Raw genomic sequence first — 12588 nt, forward strand, 5'->3', positions numbered from 1 at the left:
TTACTGATGCCCACTGTAAACGAGGCCATTCACATCTAAAGGTTGGGCACACATCTTACGGTCTGTAAGTCCCACATTTGCTCATAAGTTAGCTCACTCTTTAAAAGAGTAATACACAGATCCCTAGAATAGATCAGGTCGATGAGACCGACGTGAGGTAATTTCTTTTCCAATTTTACTTACCAAATAACTACGGTATGTTAGTCTTGCCACATTTCACCTGCCTGGATAACACGTGCTTCCCTGATAAGGGTGATCAAGAAAAACTACCAAAAGGAAGCAAAGTACCATAAATTGGCTTACTTGGGGGTAGTGTGATTTGTAATGTTTCGATGGCAGAGATCAAGTGTTCAAGTTACAAAACAACAAAAATAACAAATACATGTAAAAATAGTTGTGCAGCTGTTCAATTTGTGAGAACTAAACCTGACTTATCTTTTACTTTGTTTCATTATTTTACACCATATCAATCACAAAGTCAAGGATAATATTTACACCTCATGCTCTTGCAATTTTGTCCCTTTAATCACTACTGCGTCCCCCCACCAGCCCGGTCTTCCCACGGGCTTTTTAAATGTGTCTGACACCTGCCTGTTGCTTTTGGCTATTACAATTCAAATCAAGTTTTTATAAGTTCTGAAATGTCCAGGGAAGGCAAGTTAACCTAAGTGTTAACTATGGGTAAATGCTATGGAATATGCTCATAAAAACCCAGTCACATGAGATAGAATTACATATATGTAATGTGAGTAAAGGATCTTGAAAATTAATAAAAAGAACAGCATCAGCACATACAGAGGCAATTTTGGGAAAGCGCTTCGAAGAGTTTGAAAACAGGCATTAAGTACAGGCAAGAAATTCCTGGGGCAAGTGAAAACCCTAAAAAGCGAGAGGGGCTGCCAGGGAAGGGAAGAGGATTCAAGCTGTTCCTCTCAAAAAGTTATGATACAAACCTTCCCCACAGTTCAGTCACTCAGGGAAAAAACCAGACGTTTCTTCAGCACTTAACGCAGCGAACACCACGTTGACTACAATTAAGCTGTGAAGTGTACATGTGCCCACAGAGTCCTTAGTGTCGCACTGCTGACCACTCTGCTCACTCTCGCGGTCTCTACTGACACTATGCAGAATCTTAAACACTGGCTCTCAACTTCCACACTTTCATCTCTAAAAAGGACCTTACAATGGCCTTTTGGACCTATATGCCATGTTCTTCTAAAGGCATTTCAGACTCCACGTGTCTAAAACCCAACTCAGGATCTGCTCCAACCTGCTGGTTCTCCTCACATGCGAACTCTTCCCCGGGTTAGCGTATTTCCACCTGCCAGGCACTGGAAGTGAAAATTTTAATCACCTCTGATTTCTCCCTTTCTTTCTCATTTTTCACATACAATTAATCATCAAGATTTCATTGTATCACTTGTTTCAACTAGTGTTTCACTCACTAAATTGAGTTGACAGACAGCAAGCAGTCCATCTACTGATCTCTGCTTACTGTGTACAGTGCCTGACACACAGAAGGCGTTTAAAACACAATTTTGAGTTATATATTCAAACATTTGCAATTGTAAAATGTTTGCAAATATTTTTAAAGTGTTATAGACATAACATTATAATATTTATTTTGACTCAATTAAGTTCCATTAAAAAGAGATTTAAGAGAAGGAAAAAACCTCTCTCAGCTGGAATCCATGAATAAAAAAATTTAAACCAACATAACAATAAAATTTTCTTCTTCTCTGTTAAGTAAACTTAGAAGTCTAAAAGCATTCTTCTCTTTCTAAAATCTCTGTAGGTCTTCTCAGGTTCCAAATGTTAAAGGTTTTGTTATTACAGTTCATATTATTGTCATTTTCACTTTTAGCCAAATGTTATAGAATATTTTCATGGCAACACATCTCTTTTAATAGCAGTTTTATCAACTGCTACAAGCCCAACCCAAAAAAATGTATTAACACACACAGTTTTAACATGTTTCAACTTTAACATGTCAGCTGATACAGTATACAAATAATGCCAAATTTAAGTAAGTCTCATCTAACTTCTACATAACTTTGTGATATTGACAATGGTACACTATTCTATTTTGCTAAGAATGATAGATTACTATTAGTTACTATATAACAACCACTTAAACAGTGATATAACTAAGTATATGTCTTTATTCAGTATTGATGCTAATGACTGCCAATTTAAGTGTATGGCACACATAAGACAACATTATTTGGAGAAGTCGAGGGAATTTTTAGTTAAAAAATAAAAAGCCTACAGGAAATTAAATAGAAACTTAGAAGGTCTCAGATTCTGGATGAGCCCAAATGGCAATAAACCTGCAGGAGAATGAAGAGTTAAGGTCCACAAAAGGCATGAAACTGGACACAGTTCCTGGTGAGAGCCTAAATTAGAAGCTGTACCCAAGGTGAAAGAAAAAATAAGCAAAACCCTAAAAGAGAGTATTGTTTATAAGGTTGGGGTCTGGGTCTGGGGCCAGAACCAACACACACCTTTATAGGCTTCAACTGAGAACGGCAGAGAAACAGGCAGCTCAGGGCAGCCCCCAGCCAACCTCCTCGCAGGGCTTCTCTCAGGAACTTTCCACTCTCACCACGACGAGTAGGATGAAGTACAGGCAGGAAGGTGTCATCCAAAGTCCTCTCCCAAGGATCGGCCATCTTGCCATGATTCTTCTCCCCGCCTGCACTGTACCCCCCTGGGACGGTGCGTGTGCAGACAGCTCCCAGCCGCCCTGTTTACCGTCAGTCAGTCACTGAGTGTCTGTCACGTGCCGCATCTGGACACTGACTTTAAAACTCTTTTATCTAATCAACAGACTTCCTTTTCTGGTAAAGTTTGAGATTTACAGGAGAACTGAGCAGACAGCTCATCGAGTTCCTATCCACCCATCCCCACCTCCCACTGCACACTAGTTGTTCCTATTCTTAACAGCATATATTGGTTTGGTACATTTGTCACAATTAGTAAACCAATATTAATGCATTCTTATTAACTAAACTCCACAGTTCATTCAGATTGCCTTCTTTTTTACCTAAAGTCCTTGTTTCTGTCCCAGGATCTCATTCAGGAAACCCTAGCTTTGTATTTAGCTATCATGTCTCCTTGGGCTCCTCTTGGCTGTGAGTTTCTCAGACTTTCCTTGTTTGTGATGACCTTGACAGCTTTAGGAGTACCGGTCAGGTATTTCAGAGATTGTCCTTCTACCTGGGTTTGCCTGATGTTTTTCTCACGGTTAGACACAAGTTATGAGCACTTGGGAGGAAGACCACAGAGGGAAAGGGCCGTTCTCATCGCATCATACTAGGCGCACACTATGAACGTGACCCATCACTGAAGGTAGTAACCTTGATCACCGGGCTGAGGTGTGCTTGTCGGGTGTCTCCACCATAGAGCAGCTCTTCCTGCCCCCGTTTACATACTGAACTATACACACAGCCCACACTTAAGCAGGCTATGCCCTCTAGAACTTTTTCACTTACCTTTTTAATAATAAATCCTCTCCAAAAGGCTACACAGATGAGAAATCTGAGAGAGAACTTGTTTAAGGTTACAGAGCTAAAAGGTGCTAGGGTTAGGAATCAAACCGAAGCCATGTGAATCCTAGCGTAGTGCTCTTCTCACTGTTAACACACTCAATCTCAAGGGCATAAATTATATACTAATAGGTAAATTTCAAGCTCCCCATTATTCAACCACTAATCTTTTTCCATGCACTTCTATTTTATTTAGTATTTATCTATTTTATTTATTACTTCTTTAGCAGTGATTACACTTTCTTATAAACTCAACCAACTTCCACTCCAAAGCTATGCTATTTTTCTCAATTTTCTTTGTCCAAGAGAAACAAAATTATTTTTAAACTGGGTCCGAGAAATATTTCTCTTTCCCTGTCTTTGAGCCTGCCTGAACTACCTTCTCCAGTAATTTGGTGTAATTAATGAAGAAACACTGGGCACTAGTTTTATTTTAGGGGGAAAAAAAAAAAAGGAAAGCAAAACAGAAGATCATATAATACTGTGGTTCTGAGATCAGGCGCTCGAGTCAGAAAGTCCTGAGATCAAATTTTAGTTCTATCACCGCCACACTGACTTGTTGAAAGTCACTTTGCCCTCCTAAACATCATTATCCTTATTTGTAACCCTAGGAACCAATCTTAAAGCATTAAGTTTATAAAAGAGGTTATCTATGCAGTTTCCCATGCATATCGGCGAAACGGAAGCTCTACGATTTATAGATGAGCCTACATGATTTAAAACGAAAAGTATAAAGATGACCTTGGAACTTAAACTCAGTTCAGATCATCTTATACAGTTGACAATAGAATGATAGAGGATCTAGTTAAATGAAGAAGAAGAATTACTTTAAATTGTGCACTGCTTTGAATAAAATGCAGGTTTTCCTGAAAATGGGATGTATTTTGTACAATTCCTCTCTGAGACAGGTATCAGAAGAAAATCTCCCCCAAAAGTCAAGGATACACTAAGCTCACTACATTCTTGTACTCACCGACACAGCTAATAAAGGACTTGTTGAAAATGCCTGTCAGAGGCCTGACCACCCTTCTTTTAGAATCAGTAACAGTTGTTCCCAGAATAAAGCAGCCCAGCTATAGCAGGGTACTTAACTTATGGTTGCGCTCGAGACAAAAGCAAGAGACTAGCAGAGAGGAAGTTTCAACTGGAAAATATTTTGACGTAATTGACCCAGATGACAAACTAAACTTAAGCATATGTCAAGTGCTACAGTCTGCACCAGAACACATACAGATGCCAAAGGATATTAAGAGCCCACGCAAGCAAGCCAAGGTGAAGTCTTAACTCTGAGCAGAGTGTATTTCTTTTAATCACTGCTTAGAAAAGAGGCAGCGAGGAAGCGAAAGGGCTCTTTCATAAACTCAGAGAAAGAAATGTTTAAAGTCTTTAAATTCTTTATCCTGGGAACAAAAGGTAATTAGCACTGCGAAGTGTTAGGGAGCTTCTTTCAATCTATCTAACATACGTATGCTTCCCAGCTCCTTAGAAGACCCCTGTGTCTCTACCTTTTCTGGTCACTGATCAAAATGTGTAAGACTTGTTATTTCAAAAGGCTCAAATTTAATTATAACACTGAAAACCCTTAGAAAATAAAACATACATGTTACCATCAAAAGGCAACTTTTTCTTCACAGAAAGATAAAACTGGAAAGAATACAATATGAATTTCCAGCTGCTTTGACTTCCTCTCTTCACACGTTAAGTTAAATGACAAAGCTACTTTAACTCTTCGCACAAGCATTAACCAGACCAAGATGAAACTGCAAAGAAAAACAAATCACTTTTTCATGTTCCCAGCTTTTGAAAAATATTAAACATGTATGAAAGTTGAAAGACGAGTAAAATGCATACCCATTGTTCATTAAATAGATCCTGTACCCAATTCAAAAGTACTACCATGAAACTACACTAAATCCCACACTGAATAAAAATCCACGTTAAATAAAAATTAGTGAGAAGATATGTAATAATCTCTAAGCAAGCATGAACTCAATTTATTAAGAAAATTTCTTAATATCACTCATCGTTTGTGTGTGTGACTTAAAAGAATTAAAAATGTAATAAAAAAGGTCAAATAAGTTAACACATCGTGGGTTATTTTACGTGACAGTGTCCAAGATAAACCTTTCAAAGAATCTTTATCATTTTCTCACAGCCAAAAAAGACAAAAGTAGAACTGTCTAAAGTTATTAAAGGTTTCATATTCAAAAATAGTAATAAATACACTGCTAAGTGATCCTAGGACAGGCCAGAAAGCGGTCCTGGCAACGCCTGGAACTGCTGCTATCTCAGGTCACAAAAGAGTGAGGTGCCAATTTTCACAAAAATATATGTGTTCTTCCTTGAGGTCCCCGTGTAAATAACTGAGTTAAGTTCTTATGAAACAAAGTACAGATTTCTAGGAGACAGGAAAAATCTCATGATTATCAAATACAATTGTGGACTCACAACAAGGTAGGCACAGAAAAATGGAGATGGCACTAAAAAGAGTAGGAAATGCCAGTAAAAGGGTCATGCCCATTATGACGAAATAAGAGGACAGGAAGGAACGGAAGAGAAATCGAGACGTCTCTGGAAATTTCAAAACCATTTATGACTCCACATCAGTACTCCAACATTCATTACCGCCAAATCATCCATTACTCCAGCAGCCCTTAAAACTGGCTGTGATTCAGCATAACTCATCATGGTGAACATGGCCCCTTCCCCAAATCTTTACTATCCAACATCTGCCAACACTAGTGATGTGAAGATGCTGATGCCTAAAAAGTAAACAGCCTAAACACATCTAAATATCACTCCACGAAAATTTTAAGAGTAAAAAACTGACTCTACTCTGAAATACGTTGTATGCTTTCAAACTGCCAAGGATTTCAATGTTCTGAGACAGAAAATGTATTCTGTTATGAAAAAAGTCTCTGGTAATATCAAAACAGATTATGACGTGCCTTTTCTGAAATGAATTTGATGTTTACCATATTTAAATACATATTTTTGTGGTTTTAGTGTCCGCAGATATGGATTTGAGTTTTTAATGCATGTATATTTAGTAACTGGCTATATAATCGGTAACATGATTACATATAATTAAAAATATATATTAATTAAAAATTAATAACAAAATTAACACCTGGTTCTAAAGTAAATATAAAACTACATATCAAGTAAGATTATCTATCCCATAGGGCAGGGCAGTGAACAAATGGGTGTGTGTTTCAGCATATAAACAATGTACATATATTCTCTGACTGAAAAAGTATTTTTAAGGAATTTACTTTTACCATATAAAATATCTGATTACTGTGAAAATTCCATGTATGTATGTTAAATGCACAATGACAGTTACAATTAAGTCTTGGTGAAGCAAAAGTGATTAGTATAATTTTAAAATGTAGAAATTAAAGAAGACTGGGTTCTATTACACATGGGTATAAGAAATACTGAGAATCAAGAAGCTAAACAAAGCAGTCTTCTACTGTCCACCCTGATTTGCTGATGACACACACTAATTTATTTCTCTCTCATCTCCCTGTATTATATTGCCATCAACCTCAAATCAAAACCAACTACTCCTTAAGATGCCTTCCCATGTTCTCCTAAGGGGAGGAATCAGAGGCTGGGTACTATGGGGTCTGAAAGAGAGAGTAGCAATTTAAAAATTTCACACCGTACCTTTATGGCTAGGAAATTCAGTCCACTCTCATTGGCCAAAGCTTTGGCGATCATTGTTTTAGAGCATCCAGGCGGCCCATACAGAAGAACTCCTTTAGGTGGCTGGATACCCATTCGGATGAAAGACTCTGGATGTTTCAAGGGCCATTCCACAGCCTGTTTCAATTTCAGTTTGATATTTTCCATTCCTCCTATATCTGACCAGGAGACCTGCAAAACAGGACATTTTCTAAATGTAACGTTGCCAGGACACACAGAGGACTTAAAAAAAAAAAAAAATCAACAAAACAAGTACGAGAGAGAGAACAGAACCACTGAAGAATCAAGACCCTAAAAAGAAATTTCAGCGATACAACACGGAACATAATAAAAGCTTTTAAGAGCAAAAGATATCTCATTTGAAATTTTTCATTCAAGCGTGGATGTCGTATCAGATTTGACTGCAGAATTTTAAAATTTATTAGAATTTTACAAACATTTTGTTCGTGGAGTACTAAGTTCAGAGGATGAAGATATCTTGTCAAAAAGAAAATATCTTCGGTTAATGGTGCTTAGCAGTGATGACGAAAACATTATTTAACAAATATTAATGTTATACTTTTGGTGAAAATAGCTTTAATAAAGATATTTCTCTTATATAAAAATGTAATAGTATGGGTGTTTTTTAATTTTTAGAACACAACCCTATTTTCTGTACTAGTTCTTTCTTTTGTATAATACAGATTTGCATAACACGGCATGTTTTAGGAACTAACAACTGTGTTATACACGGTTTACCTGTACATAAAATGTGAGCTGCATATTAATTATAGAAATACGACAGAAAAAATGTTTCTGCTTGCAAGTCTTGTATAAATAACTGTTTAAATGTTGAATATACTGTTGAGTCTATCTTCTATGACTTTAAAAATTAGGTTTTATCTGTGAAAATGGTTTGAATCAGTGATCCATGTTCTCATCTATGTATCTAATTTCTTATATTTCCTTTTTAGCAAAATTATTCCAAATATACTTCTGTAGGTCCTTATGGAACATATATAATCTTGTCTGTCTTTGGTATATTAATGAAGTAGCCTCAAAATTTTGTTCCTTTTCGTCAACTAAGAAATACCCCCACAAGATAGTTCTGATTTACTTACTAAATATGCATTAAAAACTATGTACCAGATAATGTACACAGGCAATGGAAGAATGAGACATAAATGGACACTTTAAACCACTCAACAGCTAACAGGAACATGCACACAAATAGCCACAGTACAATGCAAAGGATACACAACAAAGGAGGGACAGAAACAAAAAGACAGAAAAGGCCTTTGTGAGTTCCCAGGAAGGAAAGATTGCTTCCAGCTGGAAGGCAGTTAACTCTTGAGCTCTGGAAAGGTGAAAACAGGGAAATGGTCAGGTAGAGGCCAAAAAATTATGAAAGGCTCAGAAGGAAGTACGAAGAGGATGAGAAAAAAAAAGAAAAAAAGATTTGAGGGAGGGAAATGAAAAGAGAGGTTAGCTGAAGCCATATGGCGGAGGGACCCGAGGGCAGATGGAGGAGCTCAAGGATCTTTGTTCATAGTTAGAAGTCTTAGAAGGTTTTAATCTAGAAAATGATACGACCTGATGTGTGTCAGGAAGACTTCTTTAACAAGAGTCATCAGAGAGAAGAAAGTGCAGGGAGACCAATTAAGGACCTATCACAAATATCCTTAAAAACAAAAACCACGCGTGAACTAGGGTATCCACATGATGGAGAAGACACCACAGAAAGACATTGCAGCCCGTAGCTGAGGGTTTTGATGGTAGCGTAAGAAAGAGAGAATTGAAAGCTCAAGACTTCTGGATGGACTGATTAGAATATGGACCACAGAAAAATGATCTTTAGCAGGGAAAATAAACAAGATAGATTTTTTTTTTATAAATAGTTAAAACATAGGACAGGATATTCAAAAGATGAAAAGTGAGCAGTTGGAATGTAAGCATCACAAATGGAGCTCTACAAAGAGGATAAAACTGGAATTTCAGACTTCAGAGATATCTACATATCTACACCAAAATAGAAACCATGAGCTCAATTAACATTGCCAACCATGAGAAGAGCCATGTGGGTGTTGGGTACCGCCTACATTTAACAGGCAAGAAGAACGGAGGAAGGTCAGAAAACAATCTACAAATTCAACAAAGAGAGGGGTTTTGTTTGTTAATATCAGGAAAAGGTTACTTTTTCCAAATGGATTTGCATGGTTTTGGGGGAAGTATTTAGTTGTTTTGCCCACAGAACCAGAAGAAAGCTATATTATCAACCATAATCCTGAGAGCACTTTTTTTTTTTTTTTTTTTTTGAATTGCTTTCCTGGGATGTATTTTAAGAAGGTTACTGGATTAAAAGGCATGGACATTTCTAGGACTCTTGACACACAGCCAGTTTGCTCTCCCACTTCATCTATTTCAACAGCAGGAGCGAGACGTTGTGTATCTCCCTGCAGCACTGCCAGCCTTGGGTTTTATTTGGCCTTTCTTTTCTCTTGCTTTTTAACTGTTTTCTGATTTCACCAATTATTAAACTTAAAATTAAACTTGAGATCAGTGCACATGAGCTTATGGCCCTAAAAACGCCCAGAAATCAGCAGGAAGACCAGTGACAGTACGGAAGGTGACCATTACTGGTAAGACCGGCCTGCTGTGGGCAGACGTGCAGGGAGCTGTCCACCCGATGGGTAGTTCCTGCTTGTGTTCTCTGCTCTCTCTGAACTTTTCTGCTTCCTTTTATCCTGCAATTTCATTTTGAAAATTTCAAACATACACAAAAGTTGAAAAATCAGTGCAACAGGAGTATATATACTCTTTGCCAAAATTCACCAATTTTTAATATTTGCCACATTCACTCTTGCTTTTTCTCTCTCTCTCTCTCTACACACACACACACACACACACACACACACATACACACTTTATCGATTTTTAAATTTTCTATTGAATCTTCTTACAGTAGGTTGCAGATATGACACTTCTAAAAACTTCAGCATACCTCTCATATAAACAAACACTGGGAAGAGAGTTTTAAGGAGGGTAGTCAACAACTATTAAAACCTAAGTACAGAGGTCAGAAGGTATAATTAAGAAGAAATGGTCAGTGGATTTGGCAACAAGGCTACCGAATAACGTGGTTTAATTAGATCAGTCGTTATGATTGTATGCCTTTTAGTGGTGGAATATACACAGAACACACACACACACACACACACATATAGAGACGGTATGTACCGTGTTTCCATGAAAATAAGACCTAGCTGGACAATCAGCTCTAATTTGTCTTTGGGAGCAAAAATTAATACAAGACCCGGTCTTATTTTACTATAAGACCAGGTCTTATATAACATAACATAACAATATAAATATAAGACCCTAGTCTTATATTAAGTTTTGCTCCAAAAGAGCATTAGAGCTGATTGCCCGACTAGGCCTTATGTTCGGGGAAACACGGTATATAGTATATATAACGGATAAAAGCCGTATTTATCGCTATCCTAAGTATCAAGTCAGAGAAGCAACTTTTCCAACGTGGAAGACCGGAAATGACGCCGTTGCGGTTACAAGCCCCACACCCAGTTGGCAGTTACCCTGCGGTTACCCTGCCAATCCGAGGGGCGGCGCCCTGGGAACCGTCCCTGCAGACGCGGCGCCCGGAGCGCGCTGGAGCCACCGTCTGCGCGCGACACAGCAGCTGAGCTACGCACACAGACACATAGCACTTCCGCAAAGGTTAGTGCAGCACTGTGCGCTTCTTAATCAATGACATTTAAAAATTCAATTAAATGTCTCTAAACGGCTGGGGAGGGTGCTTTTCTCAGGTTTGTATGAAAGTAAATAAACCTGGAAACACAACCTGCTCATCTTTAATATGATACCATCTTGTATTTAATACATTTGAGTGTGTATTGTTTTAAATGAGTCCCTTAAAAAGTCTTTGAAAAGAGTTTTTTAAAGGAACTCCATATCAGATATGAACCCCCTGAGATACCTCCATGAAAGACACATGGAAATCACCAAAATAAACGCTAAGGAAATCCTGATGGGAAAAGGCAATCTCTTAGTTAGGGCCCAGGGGGTGGGCGAGGGCTTGTTCCTCAAGAGAAAGGACGATGCTGTCACCAGGACACTGACGGTTCACCGCACCCCGCACAGGCACAGAGCGGCTGCTGCCTGGAGGCAGCACCGCCCGCAGAAAAGCGAAGCATCCTCCCCTCCTACCTGCTGACCTCTGGGCTCTTGCTTCAGCAGTGAGTGGAGTGGTCCTTCTATTCCCGCCTCCACTGTATTCTTCGCTGTATTCCTTCCCCCGCCCACAAACATTCCGTTTCTCCCTACCCTGCGAACAACCTGGCTTTGATACTGTTTCTACCTAATGTGCTATCCCTTCTTCCTCATTTCCCCCTGCTGGATAGTTACTACCCCTGTACTGCTACTGCATTTCTATTTTCCACTTTATATTTCCGTTAGTTAACTGTTTTCCCCAAACTACGGGAGGAAAGAAGAGTCAAGGAATAGAGATAAAAAGTGTAAGGTGGGTGGGAACACAGGCAGTTGAGGGAGTAGTGTCAGAAGGTCTCTATGCCCTCAGGAGAATGTGAGGCAGTCACCTACAGAAACGTCCATCAAAGTTACAGACACCGACTAAATGCCTAGGTCACACAGTGCTGGTTCCTGGGGACAGTTCCTATCCACACTGAGCTTCTGACCCCATGGACGCTTTTCTTAGACACGCGTATTTCCATAACTAGGTAATGACTACACAGCACGGTTTATGCTGAAAGGGTAGTGTCCGAAGTGACACAGGAGGTGGGATCTGAGGAACACAAGGAATGAGCCTGCTGAAAGGTACAGTAGAAGCCATGGAGAGGGGAGAAAAGCACTGTACACCGGGAGACAAGTCGCTCACTCCGGCCAGCCCTGAGAGCCGGAGAGAGGCGGAGACCAGGAGCTCGGCCCTCCAGGGAGCACTCGGCCTGGGAGACGCAGGGCATCGAGTCTGCACTTGGTCTTAAGAGCAGTGGAGAGCAACTCAACCAGGGAAACGGGATGGTCAGATTTCGGGACGGCCACTGTGGGTACCAGGTGCTGTGGGGTTAGAATCCGGGGGTGGGGGACTTCTACAGTGACTTAGGTACGAGGCAGTGATCTGCACTAAAGTAGCAGCAGTGGGGCTACAGAGAAGAAGAAAGGTAAAAGCTCTATTAAAACTCTTCTTAAACTCTATTAAAGAAGGCAAATAAAAGTCTTGATAATTCATTAGATGTGGAGAGGTGCTGAAAAAGAAAATGGGATCGGGTGACGGCCAGGATTCAGACTTTGGGCAACGGTGTGATTGAGTCACCTT

General features: G+C 39.2%; 1 protein-coding gene across 4 annotated transcripts in view; it reads right to left on the minus strand.

The window, feature by feature from the left end:
- Window positions 1-12588, minus strand: part of AFG2A (AAA ATPase AFG2A) — a 275103-nt gene that overhangs the window by 206631 nt on the left and 55884 nt on the right. For all 4 annotated transcript variants that reach the window (XM_074338541.2, XM_074338542.2, XM_019741388.3 and 1 more), the window contains one exon: window positions 7221-7430. In XM_074338541.2, coding sequence (XP_074194642.2) covers window positions 7221-7430 — 210 coding nt within the window. The remainder of the gene's footprint in view (window positions 1-7220; window positions 7431-12588) is intronic.

Source organism: Rhinolophus sinicus, chromosome 15, assembly GCF_057876585.1.
Source record: "Rhinolophus sinicus isolate RSI-liver-muscle chromosome 15, RSI-T2T, whole genome shotgun sequence".
Lineage (NCBI taxonomy): Eukaryota > Metazoa > Chordata > Mammalia > Chiroptera > Rhinolophidae > Rhinolophus > Rhinolophus sinicus.